The sequence below is a fragment of the Triturus cristatus genome, chromosome 6, assembly GCF_964204655.1.
Source record: "Triturus cristatus chromosome 6, aTriCri1.1, whole genome shotgun sequence".
Classification (NCBI taxonomy): domain Eukaryota; kingdom Metazoa; phylum Chordata; class Amphibia; order Caudata; family Salamandridae; genus Triturus; species Triturus cristatus.
The window spans coordinates 45,328,773-45,341,692 of NC_140589.1; the positions used below are offsets into that span (position 1 = coordinate 45,328,773).

At 49.7% G+C, this 12,920-nt stretch overlaps 1 protein-coding gene across 1 annotated transcript in view; it reads left to right on the forward strand.

Annotated features, from left to right (window-relative positions):
• The window catches only part of KCNK17 (potassium two pore domain channel subfamily K member 17), a 228,545-nt gene that overhangs the window by 163,321 nt on the left and 52,304 nt on the right, over positions 1–12,920 (forward strand). Inside the window, exon 3 of the mRNA XM_085610236.1 lies at positions 11,813–11,979. Within this exon, the coding sequence (XP_085466362.1) occupies positions 11,813–11,979 (167 nt within the window). The remainder of the gene's footprint in view (positions 1–11,812; positions 11,980–12,920) is intronic.

The following is a 12,920-nucleotide window of genomic DNA, read 5'->3' on the forward strand; positions in this document are numbered from 1 at the left end:
AGATGTGCGCAACTCTCTGAAACTGGGCGCTTCAGTGAGAGTAATTATGAACCAGTCCTTTCATCTCCATTTTCTCCTTTGACCGAATCCCTCTTTCCCTTTCCTGGTGGCTCTGGGCCACCAGTGATCTCTAAATATGGCATGAGGAGTCTGGCCAGGGTGGTGGGCGTAATGTTTCCTGCCACCCTGGCTGATGGCAGCCGGCCCGCCAAACAAAAAATTATTATCATTATTGAGTTCTTGTATAGCGCCTAGATACCCTCAGGGTTTCTCAGCGCTCGAGGACAGGTAATCCACAGCCTAGGAACGGGTCCTAAAATAGCCACGTTTTTTAGTCTCTGCAGAAAGTGGATTGAGAGGTGCGGCTTCTGAGAGACTCAGGGAGGGTGTTCCACATCTCGGGGCCCAGAAAGGAAAATCAGCCCCTATGTGCCAAAAATTGCAGATTTCTAAACCGGACCAGTTGGCAATGCCAGTGCTTGTTTGTTCAAATTCTACATTTGTGAGCAAGGCCGTTCTGCTGCCCATACTTTTTAGCCGTCTCCTAATATGCCAGCAGCTATCCTATCAGCAAAGGGATGAAGACGTTACAAAAACAACATTTAATTTTTTTAAAATTTTATTTTTTTTGCATCTTTTATATAGCGCGAACTCGACCCGAAGGTATTGGAGCGCTGTACATGAGCACCGTATTTACATTACACATTCAGGCACGGGGAGATGAAGTGATTTGCCCAGAATCACAGGATGTGGACGCGACCCCGAGGCTTGAACCCTGGTTTCTAGCACCACAGTCGGCAGTCTAGCCGACGGACCACATCCTCTCCTAATGTGAGGTGAAGGAGGGTATTCAAAGGACATGACATAAAACAATGACCATGTTCAGGCCTCCCTTGGTAACTTTAGAGGCAAGCATCTGTTGTAACAGAATAATGAGGAAACGTGATGCATAGTTCTCATGCAGATTTATTAATGCAGAGGCCCAAGAGCCGCTAACCGCCGCTGCCCGGGCAGAACTCAAAATGGCATCCTCCTGAACTCCCCCCTTTCTGACGTCACACTTCATTGCTGATTCGCAGGGGTAGCCATGTGACACGCTAACACAAACGACAGACTGCGTCTGCCATAACTGGGTGCATATTGTACAATTCGTACATATTCAACATCTCCCTTTTTTCCCAAAAAACAGAAACAAACGTTGTCAGTCCATAACATAATCGTCATAGCGCCTCGGCGCTCTTACCTCCCTCCTTGGTCTACTAGAGGCATACAGTGGGGAACACCTTTCGGAACAAGTGCTGCTGAAGCTGTTACTCAGGCCACGAACATCCTGCTCACTATGCTGCTCCCTCTTAACTCTATCTTCCGCCCGGCCCTCGGCCTTACCACTCTCACACCTGACTGCTTCACTCCCAGCCCCACTGCTGTTCCTTGTCCCTTGATAGATAGATATGTCTGTGCCTCTTTCCTCACCCTGAGCTCCCAGCTTGGCACCCCCTTCTTCTTGCCACTCTAGAACACTATCGTCACAACATTCATTACGCTCAGAACTCCCTTTCAGTAGTATTTCTTCTTGACCTTCCTTCAGTTTGACTACATCATCCTTGCTGCGCCAACCTTTGCCCTCTAGACACACTGCCCCTTTTGTCGCTACTTGCACACGTACCGGCAGACCAAACACAGATTGTCCCTTCACCACCTTGTGCGGCTTCCTCACTAATACCCAGTCTCCCTGTTCTATCACCTTCACCTTCGCTTTGTTTGCCGCATCAGCGTACTTCTTTGAACTCTCTTGTTTGGACACGATTCTCTCCCTAACTCCCAACATCCCATCACGTATAACCTGCGTTTCCTCACTCACATTGTACCACCTGTTGTACTTGGGTGTAAGCTTGTTTGTGCATCTTCTCCCCCCTCATCAGATAAAACGGAGTGTGCCCCGTGACCTCATTCGGACTGTTATGGTAAGTGCACATTTTTTCAGCAAGGAACTCCTTCACATCGAGACGAGATGCAAGAGCAAGTTGAACGCCTTCTTTAATAAACTTGTTCATCCTCTCGACTTGGCCGTTGCTCTTGGGACCCTACAAAGGGGTTTTCTCTTGTTTGATCCCCAGGGCATCCAGCAAATCCGTCATCTGCTTGGACACCAACTGGGTGCCGTTGTCGGAGACCAGGACTTTCGGCTGTCCCTCCATTGCGAAAATATGCTTTAAGACCCTTATAACGCGGTCTGTAGTGACAGCATGGACAAACTTGTAGTGCACCCACTTAGAATAATAGTCAGTGAGCACGATCAAATATCTGCAGTCCTCAGGCAGCAAGGTGAACGGGCCTGCAAAGTCTATTGCAATTTTACTCCAGGGGCCTATCGGTATTTCTACCAGCTGTAATTCTCCCTTACTCGTCTTCCAGTGCTTGTCCGCTTTCAGGCACTGTTCGCATCTGTCTATGTAATTGCATACATCACTTGTCATTCCTGCCCACCAATAGCACATTTTTAGAATGTTCTTGATTGCACTGCTTCCTGGATGTCCCTTGTGCGCGATCTTGATTAATTGCCCTCGCAGCCGCGCTGGTGGAACGAACAAGTCGTGGCGCTTCAGGAATCCATTTTCAATAGTAAGTTCCTCACTCACCTGATGGAAGCTCTTCAGTTCACTCTGTAAGTTCCAGACAGGTGGCCACTTGGTCGTCAGATGGTCCATCACTTTTAAGATTACTTTGTCTTCCTCCTGACTATTCAGCCACTCGGTTTCAGTGATGGATCCGTTGCACATCACGGTCGCATCCACCAACGCCACCACACCTTCGGTGTCATCCAGAGAGGGTTCTTCCATACCGCTCACCGGCAACCGGGACAGGCAGTCCGCTCTGCAGTTGAGACCACCCTTGATATGTCGTATCGTAAAGTGATACTCTTGTAATTTGGACAGCAGTCGCAGAAGCCTCGAACTTCCTTTTCCATTTCCTCGGCCTTCCCTTTCCATCATGTACACCAACGGCTTGTGGTCCGTGACGATCTCAAACACCTTGCCCCACAGGTAATTTTTCAGCTTTTCCACAGCCCATACGCACGCAAGTGTTTCCCGCTCAATGGTACTGTAACTCTTCTCCGCGTCGCTGAGCGTGCGGGATATGAAGGCTATGGTGTTCTCTTTGTGCCCTCGAAATTGACAAAAAACGGCTCCGATACCCTTGGCGCTGGCATCGACGGTGATCACATTCCGCAGATTCTTGTCATATGGCCGCAGCACCGGGGCGGTGGCAATGGCCTTCTTGACGGAGTCGAACGCAATGTCCTGCTCACCCGACCAGAGGTACTTCCCATTTTTCCGCAGCAGTTTCCTCAGCGGTTCAACCTTATCCGCGTACCCCTGGATGAACTTGGAGTAGTATTCACTGAGGCCAAGGAAGGACCGTAGAGCGTCTTTATCCTCCGGACGCGGAGCATTGCGTATCGCCTGTACAAGGTCGTCTTTAGGTGCTATGCCATCCGGAGTCAGCACGTGACCCAAGTACTCAATCTTTGATTTCATGAACTTGCACTTATCTTTCGACACTGTCATCCCCTTGTCACCTAGGACCTCCAACACCTTGCTCAGTAGCTCCAAGTGCCCCTTGTGTGTATCAAGATGTCATCTTGGAATGCCTCGACACCCTTCATCTCACGGAACAACAAATCCATCAGTCTCTGAAAAAACCCCCGAGGCCGAGGCCAGCCCAAAGGGTAACCTGACATACCGGTAAGCACCGAATGGAGTTATGAAGGTAGTTAATTTTTTGGAATCCTTGGTCAAACAGACTTGATGGTACGCTGATTTCAAATCGATGAGAGTAAAGTACTGGGACCCAGACGTAGACGACAGTATCTCCTGGATGTTGGGCAGAGGGTGGCAGTTAATCAGTATGTTTTTATTCAGCGACCGGAGGTCTACACAGAGACGGATGTCTCCTGTTTTCTTCTTTTTCGAAACTACAATTGCGGATACCCATTCCGAGGCACCGGCTTCTTCAATCACTCCTTCCTGTTTAAGCTTGTCTAGCACGGCTTTCAACTCACATCTTACGGACAAAGGCACGGTCCTAACCTTGTGTTTCACTGGCAGTGACCCCTCCTTTAACTGTATGTCATGCACAAAACTCCTCACGCACCCCACTGCATTCCTGAACACTCCAGCAAACTTGTCTAACACTTCCGACAAACCTTCCTGCTCCTCATCCAACTGGACGTAGTTGACCCAATCGTCTCACAGGACTATGGGGTCATCCGCTCCGGGAACCAAAATCACCCCCAACTTCGCCAGGTCTTTCCAACCCACCAGATTCCTGCCTTTCTCGGCCACATATATCTTGGTGTTAATCACCCTCCCCTTAAAAGTGAGGGTATCACAGAAGTACCCCAGCATCTCAATGTTTTGCTCCCCAAACGCTTTCGGATTCACATCCGTCTCAATCAACTGTACATTGCACTACTTCTCCTCGAATATTGTGTCAGAAATCAGCGTTATGGGCGAACCCGAATCGGCAGTAAACGGCAACTCCACCGACCCAATCATCACCGAGCCTATGGGCCCCTTCACACGGCCATCCGTCGCATCTATGGATAATACAATGTTCGCACACATTTCCATATCACCCTCACTCACCAAACTCACTCTCACGTTGCGCATGGGGTTCCTCGTTTTACAAACCGTGGCATAGTGACCCACTTTTTTACACTTCGTACATGTTTTGCCCAGCGCGGGACAGGATTTGCTATCTGCTAAATGGTCCTGTGAGCCACACCTGAAACAACTTAGCGGCTTCCTGTCTACAGCTTTGGCAGTCCACACCTTGTCCGTAGGCTTATGATCAGTTCTCTTCTTGTCCTGCAAATAAAACACATTAGAGCTAGAACTAGTACATGCCAATTCTTTGGTAGATAGAAGCGACCTCTCAATTCCTTTTGCAATGTCAATCACCTCCTTGAGAGTCGGGTTTCTGCACGCTAGCAAACGTTCCTGAACTTTTTTGGTATGACAGTAAAACACCACTTGATCTCGGATGTACGTGTCAGCCATATCTTCAAATTCACAATCTTGCGCCAGAACACGCAAAGAAGCAATGTATTCCTCAATTGTCTCCCCCTCTGCTTGTTTCCGCAGCGCGAACTTATGGCGCCCCAACATAATGTTACTTTCTTCAGAGAACTGTCGCTCGAGACGTTTAACCGCCTCCTGGTACTCGTTGAGCGTGATGAACACCCCTGGTGGGTTCTCGTACTCTGGTAAACTGTCGAAAATCTCCTGGCCCGCCTTCCCCAGCAAGCCAAACAGAAGCGCTTGTTTACGTTCCGCATCGTATTTCTTCCCATGTATGGAGACGATGTAGTTCTCGAAAGCCCGCAACCAACTCTTCCACTTAATACATGGCTTACCCGGGTCTTGGAGGAAGAGGGGCGGCACACATATGTTGCTACTCTGCGCCATTGTCTCAAAAGCACCCACACAACACACGAGGGCACGTGAGCAGCAGGCTGATGCGCTGTATGACCGTAACCTCCCCTACTCAAAATGGGAGTCCCAGCGACCTCACAGTGGCAGTGCCTCAATACTGCAGCAGAAAGGGAAACCCGGCACGCAGTACCTTTTAATGAGTCTCAGCAGTTCCTTAGAGTCTCAGAAGCAGGCATGGACTCCACAGCACCCTAGTCCTCAGGACGCGCAGCTCGAGATACGCAGGCCTGCCTGGCAAGAGAGCACATGGACTGGACCCCACTGGCGCCCTTGACGCACTCACAGGAGTTCCGACGGCCGCCGCAGGCTCACCGTCGCGTGGCAGGAAGCACTCCGGTCAGAGCGCAATCAGCAGTAGCTGGAGAGGACACGCTGCAATAGGCGAGGTCTCCGCAATGAAGAAGCGCGTCCGCCGGCATCCGTGGAGACGCGAAGGAGGAATGACGGCAGCATACCACGGGGCCAGGAGCGGGACCTCAGTAAGGCAGGGCACTCGGCGGCACTGAAGGCTCGTCCGCTCGCAAGGGGAAAAGAGCGTGACACCGCCCACCATCCGCCGTCGTCCGTCAGCAGGCCGATCCGCTCAGCAAAGATCGCTCGTGGGCCTCTGACTCGCACAAACCCTCGTCGCCATTTGTTGTAACAGAATAATGAGGAAACGTGGTGCAAAGTTCTCATGCAGATTTATTAATGCAGAGGCCCAAGAGCCGCTAACCGCCGCTGCCCGGGCAGAACTCAAAATGGCATCCTCCTGAACTCCCCCCTTTCTGACGCCACACATCATTGCTGATTCGCACGGGTAGTAATGTGACACGCTAACACAAACGACAGACTGCGTCTGACATAACGGGGTGCATATTGTACAATTCGTACATATTCAACAGCATCTGTCAGGAAGGGCCAAGCACCCGAGACCTCAGAAGGTTTGGCTAAACTACCATAAAAATGACGATTCAGCGTCAGATGAGTTCGATGAAGGTTTAGGTTTCCCTGGCCCCTGTGGGTCTCCGCCTCCTGTGCCAGCTTTGAGGTTTCTGCAACAAGGGCGCGTGCCCCACCGCTGGGTACAGGTTAGCTACTGTTATGAGATATTTAAGTAACTTATCCAAAGGAAAGTATGACGTCAAACATAACAAGGGAAACTTAACAAGGAAGGTGGAAGGGGGTAATAATGTTGTAAATTGTCAACACTTTAGTGTTAAAAACTGAACCCTGATCGGGAAACATATATTCTTTAAATGCCTCAAACCATTTTTATCTGTCTATTTTCTGTTTTCGATAGCGTGAACATTGCAGAGATCCGCAGGTGATACATTCAAATACAGTAAAATAAATTATTTTTAAACATAATTGCCGATATTTACAGGATTCGTATAGAGGGCACGTCTGAAGTTAAGGCAGAGGAACTTAAATAAAACCACAAAGGGCAGGAGCTGGAATAGCTGCAGCAAAACTCAACTGAGGAGAGGAAAGACCTCTTGTCCCAAGTCAAGGGCGAATCGAGAGGACACAGATGAGAGACGTCTCTCAAACAAGAAGCGTTTCATGTCTCATTTGAATGTTGAAGGTTATTGGGTACCTGGATATTGGGGGGAATGGCTTCCAAATTCTTGGGCACAGGTTGAAAAAGTTTGTGCCGAGTTGTCAGTCAGTCAGTCAAAGAACTTTATTTCGGCTATACAGCCATACAAGTACAAATAATTGTAACATTACATAAAATACAATTAATTATTATGGACAACATGTAAGGGCTAAAAATAGTTGTACAAGATATCATTAGGAGGATGTAGGATAATATGCTACATTTTTATTGTATAGTTTGCTTTCACCCCTACTGTGCCGAGTTGTGGTTCTTCTTTAATCCCAGAAGGCCATTTTCTAAATACACGATGTGAATATGTAGCCAGGTGTGATAATGTTCTGGTTCCACGTACCAACATCGAACGTGGAACCAGGGTTTCGCAGGGTTCTAGACCGACAGTTTGTTTGAGCTCGTCGATGGATGGGGTTTACTACACCAGGGTGTGGTGATAAGTACTGGTGGTGATGTGGTAAGGATGAAGGCTTCCTTGACAAGGTGCGCATGGCGGCCTAGTGAGGGACAAGATGCATTCTGGGGATCCTGGCGAGGACAGAATTCCCATAATCTAATTTCAACAACATCGTGGTGTGAGCTGTTGTTTTACAGATCTGTTCAGGGAGGAAGCATTTTATACCTCTGAGAAGTCCAAGGTGGAATTGTGTGTTCTTGGCCCAATTGTACAGTCAGGTCAAGTGTTCCTGGCGACACAGGCCACACACGGGCTTGCCACCTGGAATGCCAGGCAAGCAGAGACTTTTGTGTCTGCCCAGCAGACCGTTGCTAGCAGCCCCCACCACTGCAATGTGTGTTATATGTGAAGTGACCAGGCATACTGCTAGCAGCAGACCACCCATAGGGACTGAGGGGCCACGTTCCTCACCTCTTTCCAGGCAAGAAGAGTGTCTGCCAGGCTGAACAAAGGTCAGCCTGACCGACTCTCTTGTGGTTCAGGTCAGGCAGCCAGGAGCTAAACATGTGCTAAATGCTCAGCCTTCTGTCTGCCTGAGCGGAACTTTGCCAGGCTGAGGATTTACAGCCCTGTGGGCGTGACCTCGAGGCCCGCCCCCTCGTGACGAAAGGAAGCATCACCGATTGCCTCAGACATGGGCGATTCAGTTTTAAGCCCTGAGGGCCTACGGCCGAGTGTCAATCAGTGACACCTCGACATAGAGTCGGGGGAGGGCCAGCAGACTCGCTGACCCCACCCCACTCTGTGACAAGACTGGGACTGATGGCTAAGGTCAGCCAATGAGGAAAGGCGGCAGGCCCAACCGTCCTTCCTGGGACCTCCGAGGCATCCCTGTTGGAGAGCTGCTATTGAGGTAAGCTTTTTTTGTGTTGTTTGGTGCGTGTTAGATTTGGGGGTCTCTAGTTGGCAGAGGTAGGTACGTTTGACAAATAGGGACCCTTGCGTCTAGTCAGGGTAAGGGGGTACACTCCTAAAATAACCCCTGCTCATCCCCTTGGTAGCTTGACACGAGCAGACAGGCTTATCTCAGAGGCAGTGTGTAAAGCATTTGAGACCACATACAGTAACCAAGTGACAACACTAAAGATGGACACCACACAAGTTTTATATAAAAAATAAGTATTCTTTATATAGACTTATCACAAGACCACAAACGACAAAAATCCACAATACTGTACTTAGAATGGTAGAATTAGCTTAGTTCTCTTAAGATGGTAAATCCGACACTCAGAGTTCAATGTACCTTAAGATGCGTAACGCAAGACAACAAAAGTGTTGCAAGGACGGTGATGTGTTGAAGATCTTGTGCAAAGAAACACAGATGGCGCTTTCTTCTTGATGCGACACGCTTCCCGATGATGCGGCGGCATCTGCTGCGATGTCGATCCTCTTCTCTGGCGATGCGAGATGTTTCCACATGATGCGAGCCGCGACAGGCCCTGCGACACACTTCCCAGTGATGCGGCGGCATCTGCTGTGACGTCGATCCTCTCCTCTGGCGATGCGAGTTGTTTCCACAACGATGCGAAGCGTGACAGGCCCTGCAACACTCTTCCCGGTGATGCGGTGGTGTCTGCTGCGACGTTGATCCTCTTCTCCGGCGATGAGACGCAACAGGCCCTGCGACACGCTTCCAGGAGATGCGACGGCGTCTGATGCAACGTCGATCCTCTTCTCCGGCGATGAGACGCGACAGGCCCTGCGACACTCTTCCCGGTGATGCGGCGGCGTCTGCTGCGACGTCGATCCTCTCCCCTGGCGATGTGAGGCGCTTCGGTGGACCTGCGATGACTCAACGATTCTTCTGCGACATGCTTCCCGGTGATGTGGCGGCATCTGCTGCGACGTCGATCCTCTTCTCCGGCGATACGAGGCGCTTCGTGTTGTGAAGCGGCAGCGGCAGTTCGGCAACACGCTTCTTGCTCGTGAGTCGCGCTTCCAGCTCCTTGCGACACGCAGTCCCCCAGAAAGCCTTGCAAAACAGCAGGCACTTCCAAAGAACTCTTTGGGAGCTGGTGGGTGATGTCTGTTGTCCCTGAGATTTCAGCAGGAGGCAAGCTCTTTTCTCAAGCCCTTGGAAATCCTTCACAAGTTGAATAAAGTACACAAAGTTCCTTCTCTCCTCTCTTTGGCAGTCAGGCAATCACTGCAGGCCAAGCTCTCAAGCTTAGGGATAGTCTTTCCTCAGTCTCTCTGGTTCCACTCCTCAGCAAAGGTTTCTTCTTGTTTCCCAAAGTGATCTAAAGTTCTTGGGTTTGGGCCCCAATATGTATACCTAGTTTCTCTTTGTTCTCTGAAGGCAGAGAGGCCTTTGCCTCGTCCAAACCAGTTCTGGTTGGTCCTGGAGCACTTTGTTGACAAGACTCCTTCTTTCATTTCAAAATTGCAGGGCAGAGACATCAGATGCACCACAGGAGGTGGAGCCAGTATTGTGGAGGGAAGGCACCGCCCTATTCAGGTCCCAGGTGCAACTCCTCCCACCCATCTAGATGCAGATCTCTCTATTCAGCCCTGTGCTGACTCACCCTGTCTCCTGGAATCCCCCAGCCCCAGCCCCTGTCACTCAAACTCCAGACAAGGAATACACAGCCTAGCAGAGGCAGGTTTGGATGGTTAGACAGGAAAACACCTACTTTCTAAAAGTGGTATTTTCAAACACAGAATGTTAAAACCAACTTCACTAAACGATGTATTTTATCATTCTGAGTTCAGGCATACTAAACTCGAATTTCTACCATTTTTCCTGAGTCAGTTAGGATTACAAGATGTAATAATCAAACTGCCCATTCTGGCCTATGGGGAACAGGTAGCCTTGCAATAGTGAAAAAACGAAAATGGCTGTAATTCACTATTAGGACATGCCATACACATCAGGGCATGTCCTACATTATACTTACAATGCACCCTGCCCTTGGGCCTACCATAGGGGTGTCTGATATGAAGAAAAGGGAAGGTTTAGGGACTGGCAAGTGGGTACACTTGCCCAGTTAGCATGGCAGTACCAGACTGCACACAGGCTCTGCAATAGCAGGCCTTAGACACACTTTTACAGGCTTCTTCTGTGGGTGGCACAACCAGTGCTGCAAGCCCACTAGCAGCATTTGGATTACCAGCCCTGGGCACTCCTGATGCACTGTACTTGGGTCTGACAGGTAAACCAAACCAGCCAATCATGGAATCACTAATCCATACATCAATTTACAAAAGGGAGCACTTGCATTGTGGCACTGGATAGCAGTGGCACCGTGCCCAAAGCATCAAACACCAGCAAAATCACATGAGGCAACAGCAAAAAATGGAAAGGAGACCCACACCAAGGTGCCAGGTCTAACAGTGCGTATGTGTGAACTTATGTCTATTTGTTAGTGAGTGTTGTGAATGGGTGTGTATGCTTATGTGAACTGAATGGGTGTGAGTGAGGTGTATGTGTGCGTGTGTGCCCCTTAGCCCCCCTCCCTGGTAAATTTACCGACCACCACTGCGTCCTGCTTTGGAAGAACCAGAGACTGGGCCAGAAAGGATGTTTTTCAGCCAAAGACCAGAAATGCTGGAAAGTGGGGTTGCCTTACTTCTCTACAACAGACAAAATGGTATCAGACTGGGAGTTCAAGCCAACATAACAACAATCAGTGGCAAATCCAGTTGGCCTGGTTTTGTTGTACTAACGCGTGCTAGCAGAGATGGTGCATACCTGTCATTGCCTGTTAGCTTTGGCAATACTTCTTTGTAAATACGTTTCTTCAGCCCACATACAGCAAGGAGCTGTTCTTAAATTTGCATTGGTGGTTACGACCTCAACTCCCAGTTCAACAACTATTCGTAGTTCAGCTTCTCACAACTGCTGTTGATATGGCAGATCAACTTGTTGAGATTTATGTTGCATTTCTTTTGTCTGAAATAGCGATCACAGCATTAAGATGTTTGCCAGAAGATGTGATCCTCAAAGTACTGTGTAGTGTCTTGCGAGTTTTATGACGGAACTCTTTTGGCTCCTGGAGGACTCCGTAGAGCCATGACGTAGGTGTCAGAGTGGAATGCAATGAAAGCTTGTTTTAGAATGTTAAGCTCGCAGTTACACGCACACGAAAAAAGATGTGAATTACCAAGCTCCATGTGTGCCGTACTCATTGGGGGGGTACCCAGGCTGGGGAGGACGCTACACCCTGTACTGTCTGCACTTTTTGTTTTCATTAGGTTAAATAATTGACACATCATGGGAAGTTTAAATCCTTAGGTGTAACACATCCTCTCTTTGCACTCTAGGTTACGGCAATCTAAGCCCTGATACAGTGAGTGGTCGGATATTTTGCATCTTTTTTGCCCTTTTCGGCATCCCGTTGAATCTTATACTCCTGAACCGGATCGGCCAGTGGATGCTGTCCTGGGTTCATCGATGTTCCAATCTCTTAGGGAGAAAACTCCACCGACAGGTATGTTGAATCTCTTTCACATCAGATGCAGGGTGGCTTGGGTGGGCCTGCACTGCTCTGTGAGCCCTGGGGCTGAAGTCACATCATCTGTTGGATGACACTGCCCACAAGAAGGTGGCATCTCCTTAGCATCATCTGCGGGGTGCACTGGGTGGGTTCTTACAGTGCTGTCTCATACACTGGAACTGAAGTCATTTAATGTGCCGGATAACTGTACCCAGAGGGAGGTGGCATCTCTTTATCATCAGAAGCGGGGTGGTCCGGGTGGTTCTTACAGTGATGTGCCATACACTGGGTCTCGACTAGCACCAACGACACTCTCAGCACCGCCGAACACATGCATTTCCAGATCCACACAGACCCTAACTCCACCCTCAGAGGCACACTTGTCTACTGACCCCCCGGACCCCGCACCCAGTTCAGCAACTCCATCGCCGACTTCATCAGCACGCACGTCCTGACCTCCACCGACTACATCCTCCTCGGAGACCTGAACTTTCACCTTGAGAACAACAACGACAGCAACACCACAACCCTGATCGATAACCTTGCCAACCTCGGACCGAGGCAACTCATCACTACGCCCACCCACTCCGCCGGACATATGCTCGACCCCGTCTTCTCAAGCCCGCACGTCTCCTTCAACCACATCACTGAACTCCTCTGGACCGACCACCGCTGCATCCACTTCACCTTCCAGAAACCCACCACACACCACCGCACCCAACAGATCCCCTGCCGCTGCTGAAGCAAAATCACTGAAGATCAACTAAATGCTAACCTCGCTCTCAACCCACCCACCGTACCCTCCAACATCGACGACGCTGCCCACAGCCTCAGACGCTGGATCGAGGACTGCGCCAACACCCTTGCCCTGCTGAAGAAACCCCCCTACAGAGACACCAGCAAGAGGGCCAGCTGGTTCACTCCAGAACTCCTAG